The sequence below is a fragment of the Ranitomeya imitator genome, chromosome 5 (genome assembly GCF_032444005.1).
Source record: "Ranitomeya imitator isolate aRanImi1 chromosome 5, aRanImi1.pri, whole genome shotgun sequence".
In the NCBI taxonomy this organism is placed as follows: Eukaryota; Metazoa; Chordata; class Amphibia; order Anura; family Dendrobatidae; genus Ranitomeya; species Ranitomeya imitator.
Genome location: NC_091286.1, coordinates 660,854,905 through 660,878,489, shown reverse-complemented (window position 1 = coordinate 660,878,489; position 23,585 = coordinate 660,854,905). Strand labels below are relative to the sequence as shown.

The window sequence follows — 23,585 nt, the reverse complement described above, 5'->3', positions numbered from 1 at the left end:
TGTAGAATTGAAATGAATATTCTTCTTCTGTTGCGCACATGGTCCGTCTTTTGCCTTCGAAAGCGGCTTAAAGAAGTGACTGATTTATTCTACTGGAGGCTTCTGCTTGGAAGCCGCCACTATGTTATATATGGGATAAAAAAACGAAAAAAATGTTTAAAAAAAAAAAAAGACGTCAGAAGCAAAGCCACAAAAAAAAAAAAAAGAGACAAAACAGATCTCAGAAAAGAAAATAAAGCCACCATTTTCCTGAATCTTCTTTTGCTGCAAAAAATGGCAACTAACCGACACTGTGCACTGTTGGGGTATGTGTCCACAGGGTGTTTTTGCAGAGTTTTCAGAGGGGAAACGGAACAGAACCTCAGAAGTTTTCAGGAGTTTTCGAGGAGGAAATTGGAGAGTTTCCGCTCAGTCTCTGCTTCAAAACCTCCTCGAAAAACTCTGAGCGCACACTACCAATATGCAGAAACTGAGCTAAAACTCGTCAAACAAGCCTTCGTCAAAAACTTTGAGGTTCTTCTTAGTTTTGTGCACAAAATCTGAGACTATGTGCAAGCGACGTTTTTTTTCTGCCCGGAATCCACCTAAAAAAGCTCTGTAAAAGAGCAATATAAAATGAACATAGTGCAGAGCAATGCCAAAATGATACCTGTACACATGTTCTGTCTTACATCACTTCTTTTAACCCTTCCAAGCCCTGAAGCAGTTGGAAGAAATAACATGGGTCTGTGTCCTGCCACCCCCACCTACTGGCTGTTTGCAGCTGCCTGGTGTACCCAGTATGCTGACCATAAGATCAAAGCCCCATACACCATGTAGTGGCTGTTCTGGGGTACTGCAGCCCTATTATACATGTGATCTGAATCACCCAAGAACGGCTACTACTCAGTACACCATGTACAACTTTCATTGGAGGGAGCTGCAAACAGTTGGTCGGTGGAAGTGCTACTTGACTGACCCCCACAGATCTGATACTGATGACCTATACTTTCGATGTGAAGAATAGTTCATCAATATATCAGAGGGAGAGGCCATCAATATATTTGAAGTATACATCATCAATTCAATAGATCCAAAGAATAGGTCATGAATATATCCAAATGATAGGTCATGAATATATCTGAAGGATAGGTCATCAATATCTACTATATAATTGTCTAAGGGTCACTTCCGTCTTTATGTCTGTCACGGATATTCATTGGTCGCGGCCTCTGTCTGTCATGGAATCCAAGTCGCTGATTGGTCGTGGCAAAACGCCCACGACCATTGCCACGACCAATCAGCGACGGGCGCAGTCCGGCGGCAATATGGCCGCTCCTTCCTCCCCGCAGTCAGTGCCCGCTCCGTACTCCCCTCCAGTCAGCACTCACACAGGGTTAATGGCAGCGTTAACAGACCACGTTATGCCGCAATGTAATGCACTCCATTAAAGCTGCTGTTATCCCTGTGTGACCAACGTTTAACTATTGCTGCCTATGCAGCATCAATAGTAAAAAGATCTAATGTTAAAAATAATTTAAAAAATTAAAAATCATCATATACTCACCCTCCGGCGCCTTCCCGCTCCTCGCGATGCTCCGGTAACCGCTCCATGCAAGCGGCAGGTTCTGGTGGTAAGGATGGTATGCGACAAGGACCTGCCATGACGTCACGGTCATGTGACCGCGACGTCATCACAGGTCCTGCGTCCATACCAACCCTGGGACCGGAAGCTGCCGCATGCACCGCACACAGGGCCAGGACTTCAACGGAGGGTGAGTATATGTTTATTTTTTATTTTAAGTCTGTATACTACATGGCTCTGTGCTGTATACTCCGTCGCTGTGCAATATACTATGTGGCTGGGCAATATACTACGTGACTGGGCAATATACTACGTGGCTAGGCAATATACTACGTGGCTGGGCAATATACTACGTGGCTGGGCAATATACTACGTCACTGGGCAATATACTACCTGGCTGGGCAATATACTACGTGGCTGGGCAATATACTACGTGGTTGGGCAATATACTACGTGACTGGGCAATATACTACGTGACTGGGCAATATACTACGTGGCTGGGCAATATACTACTTGACTGGGCAATATACTACGTGGCTGGGCAATATACTACCTGGCTGGGCAATATACTACGTGGTTGGACAATATACTACGTGACTGGGCAATATACTACGTGGCTGGGCAATGTACTACGTGGCTGGGCAATATACTACGTGGCTGGGCAATATACTATGACTGGGCAATATACTACGTGGCTGGGCAATATACTACGTGGCTGGGCAATATAGTACGTCATTGGGCAATATACTACGTGGCTGGGCAATATACTACGTCACTGGGCAATATACTACCTGGCTGGGCAATATACTACGTGGCTGGGCAATATACTACGTGGTTGGGCAATATACTACGTGACTGGGCAATATACTATGTGACTGGGCAATATACTACGTGACTGGGCAATATACTACGTGACTGGGCAATATACCACGTGGCTGGGCAATATACTACGTGACTGGGCAATATACTACGTGGCTGGGCAATATACTACGTGGCTGGGCAATATACTATGTCGCTGGGCAATATACTATGTGGCTGGGCAATATGCTATGTGGCTGGGCAATATACTACGTGGCTGGGCAATATACTATGTCACTGGGCAATATACTACGTGGCTGGGCAATATACTACATGACTGGGCAATATACTACGTGGCTGGGCAATATACTACGTGGCTGGGCAATATACTACGTGGCTGGGCAATATACTACGTGGCTGGGCAATATACTATGTCACTGGGCAATATACTACCTGGCTGGGCAATATACTACGTGGTTGGGCAATATACTACATGGCTGGGCAATATACTACCTGGCTGAGCAATATACTACGTGGTTGGGCAATATACTACGTGACTGGGCAATATACTATGTGGCTGGGCAATATACTACGTGGCTGGGCAATATACTACGTGACTGGGCAATATACTACGTGGCTGGGCAATATACTACGTGGCTGGGCAATATCCTACGTGGCTGGGCAACATACTACGTGGCTGGGCAATATACTACGTGGCTGGGCAATATACTACGTGACTGGGCAATATACTACGTGGTTGGGCAATATACTACGTGGCTGGGCAATATACTACGTGGCTGGGCAATATACTACGTGGCTGGACAATATACTACGTCGCTGGGCAATATACTACGTGGCTGGGCAATATACTACGTGGCTGGGCAATATACTACGTGGCTGGGCAATATACTACGTGGCTGGGCAATATACTAAGTGGCTGGGCAATATACTACGTGGCTAGGCAATATACTACGTCACTGGGCAATATACTACGTGGCTGGGCAATATACTACGTGGCTGGGCAATATACTATGTCACTGGGAATATACTACGTGGCTGGGCAATATACTACATGACTGGGCAATATACTACGTGGCTGGGCAATATACAACGTCACTGGGCAATATACTATGTGGCTACAATATACTATGTGGCTGGGCAATATACTACGTGGCTGGGCAATATACTACCTGGCTGAGCAATATACTACGTGGTTGGGCAATTTACTACGTGACTCGGCAATATACTACGTGGCTGGGCAATATCCTACGTGGCTGGGCAACATACTACGTGGCTGGGCAATATACTATGTGACTGGGCAATATACTACGTGACTGGGCAATATACTACGTGGTTGGGCAATATACTACGTGGCTGGGCAATATACTACGTGGCTGGGCAACATACTACGTGGCTGGGCAATATACTACGTGGCTGGGCAATATACTACGTGACTGGGCAATATACTACGTGGCTGGGCAATATCCTACGTGGCTGGGCAACATACTACGTGGCTGGGCAATATACTACGTGGCTGGGCAATATCCTACGTGGCTGGGCAACATACTACGTGGCTGGGCAATATACTATGTGACTGGGCAATATACTACGTGGCTGGGCAATATTCTACGTGGCTGGGCAATATAGTACGTGGCTGGGCAATATAGTACGTCATTGGGCAATATACTACGTGGCTGGGCAATATACTACCTGGCTGGGCAATATACTACGTGGCTGGGCAATATACTACGTGGGCTGTGCAATATACTACGTGGACATGCATATTCTAGAATACCCGATGCGTTACAATTGGGCCACCATCTAGTATACTATAAGTCCTGTAAAATCTCTTTCTGTAGGTCTGATAGGTTTCTGCAAGGGTTCTGCTCTATTGTTTTGAAGTCTATATCAGCTCCACTTATCGGAAGCCCAACGTGATATCTGTTTTCTACCCGTATATTTCCTATGTTTTCCAAAAGTGACAACAAAAAGTGTCTAAAATGATAGCTCCTCCTAGGGTTGTCACCATTCAGTTCAAGCTTCTGAATAGCAGATGTGGCTTTTCATCTAGTGTGTATTATTGCATCTTACTGTAGTTTTATGAGTGTTTACGTGAAGACACCAAATGGTCTTCTCAGCACTATGTTTTTGCAATGGAGAGGAAACCCATAAAAATATACAAGAGAGATCATGCAAAACTACTGGTTCAATTTTGAATTCAGGACCTCATGTGGTCCTGGTGGATCGCATAACCGCACAGCAAGGCTATAAATGGCACATTATTGGTAGGCCACATGTACCTTGGACATGGAGACTCACGAGTCCACGTTCAGTCTACAGGTCAACTTCCCTTCGGAAGCTCAATTCCCTTGTGAGAACCTCTTCTTGTGACTCTTGTGCAGTTAAAGACTTTATATTAAGCAAATATTTGATCAGAGAATGTTTCCATCTCTTTCCTCTCCACATTCTGGGGCTTCTATGTCACCGTGTGCTGCATTTATCAACGCACAGTAAGCAAATATCACTTTATTAACCCCAGGCAAAACCGTAAATATTATTCTGTGGCTGGATAGTGCAGATAGCTTGGAGAGCGTTCGTTTGCCTTTTCACGGACCATTCTGACCTTTTGTTTATGACAGGGAGGAGAAAATGTTCTCTACCTCTGCTCATGTGATGGCGCCTTCAAGGAAATGGCCTCCTGACTTCAGGACACAGTTTGTTTATGGTGTTTACTCGGAGTTTGTAAATAACCATCATCTTTGATTTCCTGTTCCGTGCCTGTAAACGTTCCAGTCTGATTTACTTCTGTAGGGGGAGGCCCACTTGCTTGGTTTGTTAACAGCAGTGTTGTCCCAGAAGGACAAAATTTGTACAACTTATAGTGGTCAGATGTCTCAACCAAATTACCCAAAGCAAAGTTGGCCAGACACAGGTGTCTACCTAATCTCAATCCTATGTGTTGATGGCACATATTAGTCCTGAACAGTAACGTAATGACAGTGGGTTTAGAAGGTTGCAGTCCCACCTGGACCTACTGAGCCAAGTGGTGCCCAAAAGAATCATAGAATGTTAGAATGGGAAGGAACCTCCAGGGTCATCGTGTCCAATCCCCTGCTCAACGCAAGATTCACTAAACCATCTCAGACAGATGTCTGTCCAACTTTTGAAGACTTCCATTGGAGGAGAAACCAAAACCTCTTGTGGCAGCCCGTTCCTCTCATTTGAGAAGGCCACAGCACTATAAAATACCCACGATAGTTGGGGGTCCTGATGTTGAGTATGCATTGGGTTCCAAGAGCTTCAAGTTAAACTACTGGGTCTGATCAATGAATGTTGGAGATGGCAGGCTGCAATCGCCATATGTGACCAGGCTCTTACCTTTTGGACCACTTTTTATATATACAATTCCACTGATGAATCCTCGTGGCAGAAGCGCACATAGGGTATTTATAGGGACAGCTGTGAACTGCCCTTCTAAGGGTGGGACCTCAAGGAGAGGCATTACCTGTTTTGAGGGACTGTTGGGGCTAACTTATGGATGCCTCTTTGGATGCCTCTTATGTGACTACTGATACCCATGTATCCCACCAGCAGGATCAACTAAACTGGTGAGATCATTCTATTTATTTCTGCTCACACATGTTTTTTTCCCATTGAATGGATCAAGGTGTACCTGATAGCAACACCAAGTGTTACATGACCAGTGTTTAGTATCATTCCTTTCATGGTGAATTTTTATGCAGTGTTGTTCCATTGAAGGATTTAGTGCATTTTTTAATGGTACTCACTGGATACCTCCATTTTTGATCAATGGTTTATTCACCATTTTAGTGTTTTTTATGGCTATTATTTAATTGATATTTATTAAAAGTTACATTTTAATACCTCTCGCTTTGGAATCACAGCCGGCACTATTCGTCTGATTTTTATCAAAATAAGAAGCTTATTACCTAGTTTACTTGCCAGTGTATTCTTTGCAGTTTTTCTGCATCAGCTGCCATTCAAGTCAAAACCAGATGGCGTTATGCCATCTTTTGCCATCTCCTTCACTATTTGAAATCCGATTACTATGGCATCAATAGAGAGACTACTAAAGTTATAATACTTCTGCCCCTTCTTACTTGCTCCATTTGCAACCAAATTGTCCCCCTTGTCAATCAGGCCAAAACTAGATAGTGTTGTGCTGGCATCTCAGCAACGGTCATACCTTGCCCTCTGGAACCACAGGCTGCTCTATCAGATTTTTGTATGGAGAGCCTTATTGTCAAGTCTACCTGTCCATTCTCAGACCATGTATTCCATGCAATTAATCTGTTAGTCTTGTGCTTTCAAGATGGCATAAGTCTCACGTTGGCCTTTGCCATCTCAATTACTAGTACGCAAATTTTTGTAAAATTACGTCTAGATGGAGAAGCTTATTGTCATACCTACTTGCCTCTTCTCAGGCCTTATATTCCTTGCAAATAATCTGAAGACAGGACTGGATGGCCTTGTGCTTTCAAGATGTCATAAGTCTCATGTTGCCCTTTGCCATTTCAGGCTGCGCTAGTACTCAGATTTTTGTAAAATTTTGTAAAATGACATTTACGGTAGATGGAGAACCTTATTGTCCTACCTGCTTGCTTCTCCTCAGGCCATGTATTCCTTGCAATTAATCTGTTCCACCAGCCACTGAGGTCAGGACTGGATGGCATTTTGCTGTCAGGATGGCATAAGTCGCATGTTGCCCTTTGCCATCTTAGGCTGCCTTAGTAATCAGATTTTTCGAAAAATAAATGTAGATGGAAAAACCTTCAGCCTTGTTTTGCTCCAATATTCGACTTTCATGGTTGCGTTAGCCTAATCGAATGCAAGAGTACACGAAAATGACTTTGTAATAATCTGGCGAATTAATATAAGGATCATTATACAATTACGTTGACAAGCCGACGCAGCGCTCTCTTTACGTCTGCTACCGTAATTGAGAACGAAAGACCAAAGCTCGGCAAACCAGGGACGCATTTGTTCTCCATCACTTCCCGTAAACCGCATGATTTGGCCAGTAATTGTTACATGAATGGCAAGTGACATTACCTGGCATAAGTGAGTGTGTGCGGAGAACGGTCATGACACGGTTGTTAGGCCTCCGAATTCTGCAGACGACAACAGGTAAAAGGGTAAACGAGAAGAATTAGCCATTGAGAAGCAGACAGACCGAGCTGGAGCCGAGCCAACCCTGAGACTTTAATGAGACTCCTGCAACAAACTAACTGGAAACACATGCCGTTTAATTGTTCCTCGTTTCTGACCGGCGCAATATATTTCGTAGTAAAGGGAAGGTGTTGTAGCTGCAGTTTGAATACTTCAGCGTTTAATTTACTTATTTATTGCCCTTTCAATTGACTTTTTGGGTTACAAGTGAGCGTGGATAACACAAATATGTGCCATTTACATTTACTGGCTGCAGAGTTGTTCCGCGACTCCCTTATTATACGGTACTGTGGTCTCCATGGCTTTAACGCATTAATCCTAACCTGACCCACCTGAACCATTCCGGAGGCTAGCCCCTACGCAGTCGCCTCTTAGAAAGCAATTACCGACTCCGTCAACCCTTGAAAATATTTTTATAGACAATTTTATGAAAAAAAAAATAAAGAAAAAAAAAGACTGACCACTGGCACTTTAACTGACAAGTTATTGACCTATTATAGTTTTATAGCGCAGCTTCAGCACCACCGCTGCTATCGGTGTAGAAGAGAAATGCTGCCTCTTACAGGACGGGAATGCAAAAATTAACAAAATATAAAACAAATACAAAGATCGGCGCAAGTGAAGGTAAAAGATTGCAATTGGTATGTGATATGGAAATAGAATGGGTCGTTATTACAGAAAGAGTCAGAGGGGAGGAGAAATTCTTGGGGCTCGGCCCCCTCAGTGTGTCAGTAATACCTGGAATGTTCTTTTAAATGTTTACCATAACATTTTGCTTTTTTTTCATAAATTGATTAATACCCTCTAACATTAAATGATTTGCCCGGTGAAAACAAGATCAAATACTTGGTTGATCGAAGCGGGGTCATTCTACTGGGTCCAACACCGATCGGCAGAATGGGACACTTTTATTCTTGTTAGATTGGAATCTAGCGGTCGGGCAAGTGACCTGTCGTTTCACTTTGTAACAAAGATAAAAACGCCCCCCGTTTTGCCGATCGGTGCAGGTCCCAGCGCTCAGACCTCCACTTCTCAGTTATTACCTATCCTGTGGATAGGTACAACTTTCTTTCGATGGACAAACTCAATAAAATACATTATTTCAGTGATGTTCCATTGTAGCGAGCGTAAAGGGAATCTATCGTCAAACATTTAAGACAAATATGAATCACAGACAGAATTACAATGAGAGCAAACACCTCTAATATAAATGGGGAGGAGGCAAGTAACAGGATCCATCACTGACAATAGGTAATGAGTCTGTGCCTTCCCCCTCCCTGCATGATGACCTCTGCTCAGATCACAGAGCATGCCCACAACACTCTGTGATAGAAGTCAAGGATCTAAATGTTCCTATGGTCCTTGTGACTTCCATAAAAAATAAATCTCTGGACTTATTCGGGAAAGATGGTCACCCCCCATAGTCATGGAACAAAATAAGAGTAATCAAAGAATAAAAGCAGATTGCACAAAATGTTCCAATATCTGGTTGTAATTAGAAAAAAACATATGGTGATAGATTTCTATCAAATGCATGTCTATACTGTACAGATTTGCCAGGAATGTCCCGAAATTTGATACAGGATCTCAGTTATTGCAGGGTGTCCTGTTGGGTTTATATAAACCCCACCCCAAATTGGGTGTTGTTTAAGGGCTAGGACATTAGGAGGAGCGCGTTCTCAGGAAGATTTGGGGTGGGACTTAAATCTTTCTATTCCGCTATGTTGGTAAGTAGGCAGTCTAATATTCAGTATCCTTCCTTGGTCATCATCACTGGTCCTCATTTACTCCAAGACTAAATCATTGCTGAACTTTTGTCCCTTTACTGGTTCTCTAAGTCACTTTTTTTGGTTTACAAAAATCTGCTCATCATTCTCGTAACTCTATGTTTCAAGAACATTTTTATTCTAGGTTGAATTTATATTACTTTGTGTAAAACTTTAGCCTGATTGATGTTGAGCGCGTCCAAATAACACATTTTTGTTTTTCTTTTTTTTTTTTTTTAGGTGCCTCAGAGTTGGGTCCGTTCTCTGATCCCAGGCAGTTTACAAGTATTTCCTCACTAACGGAAAGTCGATTCTCGAACCCACGAATGCACTATTCTGCCACATTTACGTACACGCCTCCGGTCACCTCAGGGATGTCGCTGGGTATGTCACCAACCACTCACTATCATACGTATCTACCGCCTCCGTATCCAGGCTCCTCCCAGAACCAAAGTGGACCCTTCCAAACCAGCAGCACGCCCTATCTCTACTATGGTACATCGTCCGGATCCTACCAGTTTCCCATGGTTCCAGGGGGTGATCGTTCTCCTTCTAGAATGCTTCCTCCTTGTACAACAGCCAACGGCAATACGTTGCTCAACCCGAACATGGGCAGCCAAAATGATGGCGTGGATGCGGATGGCAGTCATAGCAGTTCCCCCACTGTTTTAAATTCTAGCGGTCGAATGGATGAGTCAGTATGGAGGCCATATTGATCCCAACTCCACTCCGAGAGCTACATAACTTCTAAGACTAATAGAAAACAAATGAAAGTGCCTTAACCATTCAAGAAAATGCCTTTTTTTTATATGGTGTCATATTCTATATGTGACGCCAAGACTTTGTTGCAATAGAACTTTCTGATAATTACCGCGATCATTTTTATATTAAAAAAAAAGACGGCTAAAGCACACTTTGCCTTAAACTATTTTTCTCTATTTCTTTTATATTTATATTGAACAAAAAAAAAACCATTCCAAAGAAAATAGTTAAAAAAAGAAACTCAGTTACTCTCTCAAGCGGGAAGAAAGAAAAAAAGTAGGAATCTAAGAAGACTTGTTCATTCCAGTACCAAAAATACCAAAAAAAAATATGCTATAAAAAAACTGTGCCTTATTTACAGGAAAAAAAAGGGAAAACCTCACATGCATCAAAAAGCTGCACAAAACAATGATCAAAATGTTTTCACAGTTGAATTTTGTGGAACGGTACAGACTCGGAACAATGCAAAATGCACTTCTCTCGAAATTTTCATTTCGCCATCTTACAACTGTAACGAAAAAAAAATCGTACGAGCAAAAAATAATTTTCCTATGCAACAGCAAATGTAACAATATCAGCTCCAATGGTATGAATTTTATTGTTCTTTAATTTTTAATTTATCGGTATGTGTAATCTTTTTTTGTTTTCTGGTAAGTTTGATTCATCTTAATGTTCTTTTTTTAATTTATAATTATTTAATAATATTTGGACCCTCAAGTGTTTCTTAATATAAAATTGTGTAGACAGGTCCCTAAACGTATACATATATATATATATTTTTTATTATTTTTACAAATCACATAGATATAAATTTTTCCAAAAATATCGATTTTTTTTTTAACGTCCAGATAAAACTTAAAAAGAAATTATAAATGTACCCAGGACATGCTGTGGAAGTTGACGTTTGATGGGTCAAGATGAAATGGGTGAAAAAAAGTCATGAGACTCAAAACTGATTAGCTGTTTCCCATTATATAAGCCGTGACACTGTAATGGATACCTCTTTGGTGTGCATCAGTGTCTTGGTGACCGATGCTCGAAATCTAAGCTAGTAAAAGGCAAGGTGGTCCGCCACCGTGCCAACATTTTTTCCTTTAATTAAACGGAAGCTTAATATTGGCAAGTGGCTTCAGCCTCAAGGTTTTGCCACTGCCCCCCCATTTTTCTGAACCATGACGGTCCATCAAAAGGTTAAAAAAACATTTTTAAAAATCCTTAAGCTCACCCCACTGTTTTACCACTCTGGACCCTCCACCATTCACCACCACCCATCCACCTAACCCCGCATCTTCTGATCTCTCACCACTCGTGTCGGAATCTTCAGGCCTCACAAACTGCGCCGGACTTCCGACTGTCATGGCACATGGGACCGTTCTGCACATGTGAGCAGGAAGGTCACAGTGCATGTCGTGACAGCATGACCTCCCATGCTCTTGCGCAGAACCCACCTGGACGCCATGACAGCTGGGAATCCAGCACAGTGTGAGAGGCCCGAAGATTCCAACTTGAATGGTGAGGGATCAGAAGATGCGGTGAGGACCGTTTGAGTAGCAGTGAGTAATGGCGGGGACAGAGGAGTGAGTGAGTATAAGTATTTTTTTATTTTTTACATATGTTTATTATGTTCTGGGATCTGGAGAGACCTCAGAGCATGATAAGGCACATTAACTTCTCCGCTATTCGAAAAACTTCAAATTTTGCCTGATCCACTCTTCTCTATAGTTCTGCCCAATTTAATGGCCGCTTCCACAGCATATAGGCATCAGGCATTTAAGTATGACATTTGTAAGCCAAGGAATCTGGTATTGTTTTTGTGCCTTCTTTTATCTTTTGCATTTCTTTTTGTTGAGCCTATGGAGTTCTGTTCTGAAATATACCAGGGATATCTGTTCAATGTGCTGGAATTGGTCATAAAATGACAAAGTACATTAAAAATGATTTTGGATACAGGTGTATAGTGAAATGATGATGTAGCGATGAGCAAATAAATGAACTAAAGAGCTTTAAAGCAACTTTAAAACCAAGGGCACTATATTTTATATCTAAATTATATCATGTTCTTGTAAAAAAAAAAATGCACTGCGACCTTTGCTATGATTTCTATCTTGCACTTCTCAGTTCCGAAATTTTTGTTCTATTTGTCTTAAAAGTTAAAGATGATCGGGTCCGGTCTGTAAAAGGTGTATGCACTTAATGTTTTTCTGTTTAACATATTAGCACCGATGCCTCCATATCTGTTCTTCGAGGGTTACGCCAGTAGCAATAATGGAAAGGAAAAATGGAGGCGATGACCATTACCCATGGTGAATGCCCAATATGGGCACGACTGATTCATACGCACTTGATTTTATCACCTTTCCCCAATGTATTCTAGAAGATGGTGCCATAGTGCAATTGATATTGTCTACAAGTAGACATCTGCCAAGGACCCCTCCTCGACAGGGGTCTCCGAACCAAGTCTTGATAATTTTGTATTTGTCAACATATGACAGCCACATATTCATAATATACCATAGTGTGTGGCTTAAGGCCTCCATAAACATTAGACAACCAACGTTCGAACCCACTGATATGAAGACTGTTCCCCAGCAGGTGATGTTGGAGAGATAATCAAGTTGCGATCAAGGGTGCTGTGCTCCTCAGTACTCCAGAGAGAATTTTCATGGTGATGGCCAATCTCTCAATGCCATTTTTTGGAGGATTGTTTTAATATTGTTAGTCTGTTGAGTAATATTGTCAGACAGGCTCATCAGCAGCCCTCTATGTCACCCAATTGTCAAATTGCACAGAAACGTTGAGCTATTTCTAGGCGGCTTTAGAGTCCATACACTTCTGTTTTATGGTTCGTAGTGAAAATGAAATGAATCCCTAAACTCATCAAGTTTACGTATTTTACCAAGAGATTTGGATTTGATATAAATTACAGATTGTACAACCATCCTGCCTTCTGGAAAGAAAAAAAAACAACTAGGGCCAAGATTTAAGCTGGTTGTAATTTTTAAGGTTTTTCTTGGTCCGATCTTGCCAGTCAGACCATGAGCTGCCAACAGTTTGATGTCTAAGGCCTCATTCACATGTCAATGATTTTTCTTGTACGCGAAAAAGACCGGGCCAAGTTTCATCAGTTTGTTTGATCAGACTTTCTTCAGAATTTAGTCAGTGTGTTAGTTTCATCAGTTTTTCTCATATGCAAAAGAAAAACTGATGGAGGTTTCTGATGCTTCTTCTAGCAGTCAGTTTTTCACGGACTGATCGACTTGGATTGGTGAGTTTGGTCCGTGACTCAGATGAAAATCGGACATGTCTCCGTGATTTGGTGCAGAGCACTTGGGCTACAAAAAAACACGGACATTTCTACCTATGTTAGGTATGAGATCTATCTGAATAAGACACATATAGAACACAGGTGAGACAAACTGATGCCTGAATGAGCCCTAAATTAGGAAAAAAGATTGTTTGACCCAATTTTACCAGAAAGGTGCAAGTTTGGCAAAGCGCATATTATTCTTCATAAGGGAGAGTAAAATAAGACTCCTCAGGCTGTAGTTTAACCTTCCTATGAACAAAAGACTGGACATGTTGAAAAGCAATCAGTCTCACTGATTTTCTGAGATGCCTGGTAGGCAGTTGCCTGCTTTCTCCACTCCGGTAAAGGCATGTTAATGGAGAAATTGAGGAGATAACTATTGGTCAACGGTTGATTGATCGACTGCTTTTTTAGATTTGTGGCCAATGTGAGCCTTGAGCACTTTGCTTTATTTGCCTGTGCCTTACATATACTGCTTAAAAAAAATAAAATCTAGCATTTATCTATTTATAATCATAATCTCCATTCATTTTATCTGCATTTGGTTCAGTTCATTTTTCAGTAGCACTTATTAAGCACAATTGCATCCTTTTAAGATATAATATCAGGGCCAACCTACATTGCACCTGAGACTTCCCCAAAAAAACCCTAATTGATGATGACAATCTGAAGGTGAACATAAACATTTGCAGAACCCTGGTCCAGTGGCCCGGTTGTCTATAGCACTGGAAAAATCCTATTATCTGTGGCATCCTTGGCACCTCTTCTGGTTAGTAGGTCCCACAACCACATTATGTTGCAGTGCGATGCACTCACGATTTGGGGATACTAATCAGAAGTGGCACCGGGGTGCTACAGAAAGGTAGGAGGTTCGTAGGGCTCTGGATCAATGCCGACAGGCTGCAAACATTGGCTGGTGGAACATGGTCCTGCAAATCTTTTTGCTCAACTCTGACAACTCCAAATTTCTAGTGAAATTCTGTGATTAGTCGCTTTAGACTACAGAAACCGCAATAAATCCAAAAATGGTTTGCCCAATGGTCCACTTGACCAGTTGAGTGCTCCTATGTACGGGAGAGTCGGGGAAGAAGGCCGTTGGCCGATTGATCGGCCAAACCTTCTTTTGGCCAACAAGTTATGTAAAGTTTATTGGGGGCTTTTGAAAGGGGACAATAATTTAGTATGATAACTAGTCCATTAGGTTGGCTATGCATATTAAATAGCTGTCGGCCAAACGATGCTTCGGCCAACAGTCATCTCAGCTGACTCGTATTCAGCAACGCTTGCTCGGCTGGGCACTCTCATGTTCTCCATGGCAAAGCCGTCAACTACACGTGAAATTTTACATCCTTGATTGTCTTCTCTACTGACCATCAGTCGACCTGCGCCCCCATACATATTGTACTTTCGGCCAAACCCATCATTATAGGCGGGTTTAACTGACATTAGTCTAATGTGTATTGGCGCCTTTATACAATACCATGACGACCTCTTCAAATGTTTACATCTCCTCCGTCCAATTGAAAGCCCCAGTATGATTTGTTTTGTACAATTTTTATTCTTTAGAACTGGATTTCCTTTTAATAAAATGATAACAATGTACAGTAACACATAAATCGAAGCCGTAATTTTAACTTTTCAAGTTGGGTCATTTTAAAAAATACATATTGTTATTTTCTACGACCTATTATTTTACTGTAACTTGATCCTAATATTTAGGCGTTGAGGTCAATAAGGAGCAGTAAAGCCATCAACTTCTCAAACTAACTGATTTTTTCATTGACAAAGATATCATACTGAGCTGAGTATGGATATAAAAATATACATCCAAAGGTCAGGAAGGTTTGACTGTAACCAAAGTAGTCAATCATATTACTCTTACAGCTGTGCAATGAACATTGACTGAGAAAAATCCAGTTATTGCGCCTTCTCCTACCATGGACTTGAAGGTTTTTTGACAGCCTCCATAGTCATTCATTTTTTCGAATGTTTTTTGCCAACCTATGAGCGAAATATTATTCTACTTTGTATGTATTAAAGGAACAATGCCTTCACCTTAAAGGGATTGTCAAGTTTAGAAATCCCATTTTCATTTATCCTTTTAGGGAATTCTGGATTAGTAGAGGAGGCCCTTTGATTAGGTTCCTCACCTCTTGGCCAGGGTGGAGATTGGATATCAATGGTGACTCTCAATCATTTTTACTTGAGAGTTCTTTTTTTTTTTTTTTAAATATTATTTTTATCTTTTTTTTATGACTTTTTATTTTATCATTCTGGAAAACTGAAACGCCATATCTGTTTGTAGTGCTAACTTTACTGTGTCAGTTCTCAGGAAGCCGATGATACTCAGATATTTATCACAGTGTCAACTTTACATTCCAAAAAGTTTGGTCAACCCAGGAAACTCCTGCACCGAGCAGCCACCCGATGCCTTTGTCTGATGTTGTGTTTTTATCTAGCGCACGGTACATTTGGTACAAATTTTATCTATGCTGAAATTCGAAATATATGGATATTTCATGTTTACAAAGGTCTGTGTTTTTTCTATTTTTTTGTACTTAACTTTATAAGGTAGCACATATTGGCCAAAAATACGATTTTTTAAGCAATTTTCTTAAAATGGAAATTTAGTTCACTACTACGTGACATTCAATGTTGTTTCCCAGTGTTTCCTGAAAGCAGAATACTTGCACCGTCTTGTACATAGAAGCTTTTGGTCCATTTGGCGAGTTATATTTGCTTTACCTGCACATGTTTTATGTTGTATTTTTCACGTCTCTGCTTTGCGTCTGTGGAAACGTTTACTATCATATGAAAAAGGGACTTTTGTTTTTCTTTTTTTTTTTGGGGGGGGGGGCGTCTGTAAATGATATTTTGTCGCTCTGCACCTGTTTATAATTATTATTGTTATTATTGTAAGTGGATGTTTGAATTTTATTTCCAATAAATTTCTTTTTGATAAAATTTGTTGTGTGAATTTTGAATACAGCGGAAATTTTAACATTTCTTCGTTGTCTGAAATATATAGTTTTAGGCTATGTCCACACAATGTTATTTTTTTTAGGCAGATTCCGTCTGGAACCCTTCTGAAAAAGCACCGCAAAACCAACTCAAAAAGAGAACATAATGCACAGCAATGTAAAAACGACATGTTCAGTCTTTCGTTACTTCTTTTAACCTCTTCAAGGTTCGGAAACAGCGAAGCGGTTAAAAGAGGTAAACGTGTTCATTCATCAGTTGGGTTCCAGAGAGAGAAAGACGCCGGTGGCGGAGCCGTCATAAAGACAACAGTGAAACCTCCAGTGATGCTGCTTTGAGAAAAAAATAATAATTTGTCTGTGCCCACCAGCCATGACAAGGTCAATCTTTCTTACATCAGGAGTCTGTGGCCACAGGAGAGGAGCTCTGAGAACCACTTCCTACCTCCCGGCATCATCTTCTTTGTGGTGTGATGCACATGTGACGTTGCCCGAGGCCGACTAATCAATAGAAGAGCCGCAGGTTCCGTTAGATAGGAGGCAACTCTCTCTCAGAGCACTCGTCCAGGGGTTATTAGTGATGTAGCCACCGGAGCAGATCCTATGAATCCATTCACACCAACTCTGATAGTTTCGGTATCAGGAACACAGCACTGCACTTGCTCACTGAGCCAGTGCGCATGTCCTGAGTAAGGCAAACTGTACTCAGAGATACCTGTGGAGCGTGGGCAAAAGCGGTAAAGATGTGTGCTTCAGACGAACAGGACCTGAAGCACGTGACTACCAAGGGGCGGAGCCAACCACAGGTCTCTCAGAGGAAGCAGGAGCAGAGAGGGACTGCTTCAGGTCAGAGAGGAACTAAAGCACCTGACTGCTGGGAGCGTGGCCTAAGCTCCGAGAGGTAGGAGCAGAACGAAAACTCCTAGAAGGGTAACTACTAGTGATGAGCGAGTATACTCGGTACTCGAGATTTCCCGAGTACACTCGGGTGTCCTCCAAGTATTTGTAAGTACTCGAAGATTTAGTTTTCCTCACCTCAGCTGAATGATTTACATCTGTTAGCCAGCATAAGTACATGTGGGGATTCCCTAGCAACCAGGAAACCCCCACATGTACTTATGCTGGCTAACAGATGTAAATCATTCAGCTGCGGCGCTGAAAACGAAATCTCCGAGTACTTACAAATACTCGGAGGACACCCAAGCGTGTTCGGGAAATCTCGAGTACCGAGTATACTCGCTCATCACTAGTAACTGCTGGATAAAGTTACCAAGGGATTAGACAGAACGGATAGTCGGGACGTAGCAAGGGGTCATACACATAGAGACCAGCGCAGTAGAAGAGAAGCAGGCATAGAGTAGTCAGGACGTGGCCAAGGCGTCAGAAAACCAGAATGGGCAAATACACAGTACCAAGACAGTAGACAAATTCACAACGAAGAGGCGAACCGGGCTAAAACCAAACAAGCAACAGGATATCAGGCACAAGGCACAGGCACGCAAGAGATCAACCAACTCAGCCGAGGGCAGGAGTATAACTGACAGCAGAGCTAGATCAATTGGCAACTAAATAGCCGCCCTCTGCCAGAGAGAGGCCGAAACAACCCCTGTCTGACCAAGACTGGACAAAGACAAAACCCCTCCTGGATCATGACAGTAGGTAGATATGAAATAGATGGATACTGATAAATATATATTGATAGATAAGATACAGTAGGTATGATATTAGATAGATATATTAATATAATATGAGAGATAGATAGATGATAGATAATATATAGATAGATAATAGATAGATGATAGATAATAGATACATAGATAATAGCTCGATAGATAATAGGTAATAGATAGATATATGATAGAGAGATAAATAATAGATGGATAGATAATAGATATATAATAGATATATAATATATAGATAATAGATAAAAGAGATCAATAAAAATTGAATCACAGACCGCTCCTGCCACTGATTCTCTGTCTTCAGTTGTTGACGTCACGTCGACGGAACAATGGCTTCTCTGTTGTGAATTCTGTGGCTCAATTCACTCCTGTGGTCACAAGTGGTACTGCAGCTTCTGAGCTTCCTCCCTCAGGTGTTCTGGTGAGCTCGTTAACTGCTTCATTACTTAACTCCGCCTGATGCTGCTATCCTTGCTCCTTGTCAATGTTTCAGTGTTGGATCTGAGCTTCTCCTGATTGTTCCTGTGACCTGCTGCTCTGTATAGCTAAGTGCTTTTTGCTTTTTTGTTGCTTTTTTTCTGTCCAGCTTGTCTTTTGTTTTGCTGGAAGCTCTGAGACGCAAAGGGTGTACCGCCGTGCCGTTAGTTCGGCACGGTGGTTTTTTTTTGCCCCCTTTGCGTGGTTTTGCTTTAGGGTTTTTTGTAGACTGCAAAGTTCGCTTTACTGTCCTCGCTCTGTCCTAGAATATCGGGCCCCACTTTGCTGAATCTATTTCATCCCTACGTTTTGTCTTTTCATCTTACTCACAGTCATTATATGTGGGGGGCTGCCTTTTCCTTTGGGGAATTTCTCTGGGGCAAGTCAGGCCTATTTTTCTATCTTCAGGCTAGCTAGTTTCTTAGGCTGTGCCGAGTTGCCTAGGTAGTTGTTAGGCGCAATCCACAGCCGCTTTTAGTTGTGTTTAGGATAGGATCAGGTGTGCAGTCTACAGAGTTTCCACGTCTCAGAGCTCGTTCTTGTATTTTTGGGTATTTGTCAGATCACTGTGTGCGCTCTGATCGCTAAGCACACTGTGTTTCTGGATTGCCTTCATAACACCTGTCATTAGCAAACATAACACTTCTCATGCGCTCTGCTTTAGAGATGGGGTGTGACTGCCAACATCATGTCAATTGACAGCTGGCTCCCCGCTGCCGAACTGCGGAGAGTCGGCTATCAGCGGTCACGACCCGTGAACAGAGCAGCCCGTACAGGCCAATCTCCCTCTTGAACATAGATATGAAAATTCTGGCTTAGGTATTGTCCAATTGTCTGAATGGTGTGATCCCCTCATTAATACATAACGATCAGACAGGATTTATGCCAAAGTGCTCAACAGCCATAAATGATACACACCTTTTTACATGCCTGTAGTTACCCCCTGACAATTGTGGGAATAGGAGAATTTTGGCATTGAACACTACGAAGGTATTTGATAGCAAACAATAACGTTATCTTCGGTACACATTGAATCAAATGGGTTTCGGTAGCAAATTTATATCTTGAGTTCAGGTCTTGTGTTCTAGTCCTAAGGCCAAAGTTTGTGCCAATGGTGGGTTATCAGGACAGTTTAGCCTTTGCAGGGATATGAGACAGGCATGACCCCTGTACCTGCTATTGTTTGCCCTGGCCATGGAGTTGCTTGCAGCAAATTACTCTGTAGGTGGTTGATGCTCTTCTCTTTTTAGGTGAAACAGGTCCATCTTTGGAAGCGACCATGGCCTTATTTGATGAGCTTGGCTATAAGGACTCACTATTAATTGGCAGAAGTCAGTCCTAACGCCGGTGGACCCATAACAGGCCCGTTAATATATAATGGGGTGCAAATTACTTGTGTAGATTAATTTAAGTATTTAGGTATTGTTGTCTGTGTGAATATATACGTGAATCCAGCATTGAGCAGGAGGTTGGCCACTAACATTCTAGGATTCTATGTTCTCTAATAGAGCTGATCGCTTCTAGATCTTAATCTAACACCCCTACTTGCTGAGCTTAAAAAGAAAATTCTTTCCTGGTCCAAACTGTTCCTTTCAGTAATTGGAAAGGTGAACCTCATGAAAATGGTTCCGATGCCTCAATTGTTCTCTGTTTTACATAACGCACCTGGATTCCGCTTCATAAATTTCACTATATCAATACCTCATATATCTCCTTTGGAGAAAGGGACATCCCAGAATCAAACCTGAGATACTGCAGACGAATAAGGATGATGGACGCTTGGCCCTATCGAACCCTAGGTTGGATTATTTAGCAGCACAACGTCAGCACCTTAAGGTTTCGGGCGGACAGGCCTTTGAAGTGTTGACAGGGGACATATAACAATATCTTTGAAGTACAAACCTGCTTCATTCCATAGAATTGAAACAGATGAATGGGACGGGGAGGGAATATTCCTGTCTTGATCCTTGAGAGATCAGTATGGGCCAAAAACAAATAGGTAAGAGACATTTCCGACTATACAGAATTTACACCGTTATGGTCAAGGCCAGATTTACCAGCGCTAGCCAAGCTGGGAGACTTAATACTTTCTCAAATATATATATATATATATATATATATATATATATACAGTGGGGCAAAAAAGTATTTAGTCAGTCAGCAATAGTGCAAGTTCCACCACTTAAAAAGATGAGAGGCGTCTGTAATTTACATCATAGGTAGACCTCAACTATGGGAGACAAACTGTGAAAAAAAAATCCAGAAAATCACATTGTCTGTTTTTTATCATTTTTTTTGCATATTATGGTGGAAAATAAGTATTTGGTCAGAAACAAACAATCAAGATTTCTGGCTCTCACAGACCTGTAACTTCTTCTTTAAGAGTCTCCTCTTTCCTCCACTCATTACCTGTAGTAATGGCACCTGTTTAAACTTGTTATCAGTATAAAAAGACACCTGGGCACACCCTCAAACAGTCTGACTCCAAACTCCACTTTAGTGAAGACCAAAGAGCTGTCAAAGGACACCAGAAACAAAATTGTAGCCCTGCACCAGGCTGGGAAGACTGAATCTGCAATAGCCAACCAGCTTGGAGTGAAGAAATCAACAGTGGGAGCAATAATTAGAAAATGGAAGACATACAAGACCACTGATAATCTCCCTCGATCTGGGGCTCCACGCAAAATCCCACCCCGTGGGGTCAGAATGATCACAAGAACGGTGAGCAAAAATCCCAGAACCACGCGGGGGGACCTAGTGAATGAACTGCAGAGAGCTGGGACCAATGTAACAAGGCCTACCATAAGTAACACACTACGCCACCATGGACTCAGATCCTGCAGTGCCAGACATGTCCCACTGCTTAAGCCAGTACATGTCCGGGCCTGTCTGAAGTTTGCTAGAGAGCATTTGGATGATCCAGAGGAGTTTTGGGAGAATGTCCTATGGTCTGATGAAACCAAACTGGAACTGTTTGGTAGAAACACAACTTGTCGTGTTTGGAGGAAAAAGAATACTGAGTTGCATCCATCAAACACCATACCTACTGTAAAGCATGGTGGTGGAAACATCATGCTTTGGGGCTGTTTCCCTGCAAAGGGGCCAGGACGACTGATCCGGGTACATGAAAGAATGAATGGGGCCATGTATCATGAGATTTTGAGTGCAAACCTTCTTCCATCAGCAAGGGCATTGAAGATGAAACGTGGCTGGGTCTTTCAACATGACAATGATCCAAAGCACACCGCCATGGCAACGAAGGAGTGGCTTCGTAAGAAGCATTTCAAGGTCCTGGAGTGGCCTAGCCAGACTCCAGATCTCAACCCTATAGAAAACCTTTGGAGGGAGTTGAAAGTCCGTGTTGCCAAGCGAAAAGCCAAAAACATCACTGCTCTAGAGGAGATCTGCATGGAGGAATGGGCCAACATACCAACAACAGTGTGTGGCAACCTTGTGAAGACTTACAGAAAACGTTTGACCTCTGTCATTGCCAACAAAGGATATATTACAAAGTATTGAGATGAAATTTTGTTTCTGACCAAATACTTATTTTCCACCATAATATGCAAATAAATTGTTAAAAAAACAGACAATGTGATTTTCTGGATTTTTTTTTCTCAGTTTGTCTCCCATAGTTGAGGTCTACCTATGATGTAAATTACAGACGCCTCTCATCTTTTTAAGTGGTGGAACTTGCACTATTGCTGACTGACTAAATACTTTTTTGCCCCACTGTATATATATATATATATATATATATATATATATTACATAGAGTTTATAAACCCCAGAATTTTTGAAGAAAACTAGAATTAGACAGAGCGCCACTTGTCCTTGGTGTGGCAGAAGCCAAGCTGATATGATCCACAGGCTTTGGTCCTGATCGAAACTTCATGGGTTTTGGTCTGGGATACTGGACCTTCTTGATAATGTATTCAATACTAACATATCCAGAGACAGAGAGACCTAAGAGACGTTTAGCCTTTAGTGATGAGAGAGCGTGCTGGGATAGGGGGTTATCCGCCGTGCTCGGGTGCTAACCGAGTGTCTTCAGCGTGCTCAAAAAATATGTCCTAGTCCCTGCGGATGCAGGTCTCACGAGACTGTTCCACAGCCACAACACATACAAGAGGACTAACAAACATTATTCAGCCTTCCTCACCTACCAAGAGAGATTTTATTAATAAAGTTAATTTGGTCATAATATGTGAAAAGTATACATATCTTAAGAGAAGAGTATATGGTAAATATTAAAAATTGTGGTCAATGTGGCGGGAATTCGCAGGTGTAACCCCATCTTCTATGTATTACTACTAATTGTCTTCATTGAAAATTGTTATGTGAAATGTTTCTATAACAGGGTTATCGATAATTCAAGTTAAGCGCCTGTATGTCAGTCATCAGTAGGGTGAATATATCCATAAGGTAACTTTATATTCATGTACATGTAATCTTTTGTATTTGATACCGGGGGTTTGTGAACTTTCTTAAGGCTATGTGCACACGTTGCGGAATTTCCGCACAAAATCCGCATCTCCTGGCAGAAACCACAGGTGCGGATTTGCCTCGGATTTTGTGCGGATTTGATGCGGAATTAAGGCCGCCGTCACACATGCGAGTTTTACGGACGTAAGAGCGCAGAATCTACGTCCGTAAAACTCGCAAAAAATACGGCACAATTATTCTCTATGCCCCTGCTCCTATTTGCCGTATTTTACTGATCAGTATTATACGGCTTTCTACGGCCGTACAAAATCGCAGCATGCTGCGTTTGTCACCGTACTGCGCAAGAAATACGCCAATGAAAGTCTATGGAAGCGTGAAAAATACGGATTACACACGGACAAGCAGTGTGACTTGCGAGAAATACGCAGCGCTGTTAGAGAGAAAAGCCGGTAATTCAGTGCGGTGTACAGTAAAATCACACTGACAGCTTACAGTAGAATAGGTAGAATAAATGTGTACACATAGAATAGGTATATATATATATATATATGTCAGTGAGACACATATATGTATATATATTAATATTTATTCCAGCGCTAGACAGCTTGAAAGCCG

At 41.9% G+C, this 23,585-nt stretch overlaps 1 protein-coding gene across 2 annotated transcripts in view; it reads left to right on the top strand.

The window, feature by feature from the left end:
- Nucleotides 1–16,351, top strand: part of RUNX2 (RUNX family transcription factor 2) — a 280,535-nt gene extending 264,184 nt beyond the window's left edge. For both annotated transcript variants that reach the window (XM_069728219.1, XM_069728218.1), the window contains one exon: nucleotides 9,559–16,351. In XM_069728219.1, coding sequence (XP_069584320.1) covers nucleotides 9,559–10,034 — 476 coding nt within the window. In that variant the 3' untranslated portion in view covers nucleotides 10,035–16,351. The remainder of the gene's footprint in view (nucleotides 1–9,558) is intronic.
- The last annotated feature ends 7,234 nt before the right edge of the window (nucleotides 16,352–23,585 follow it).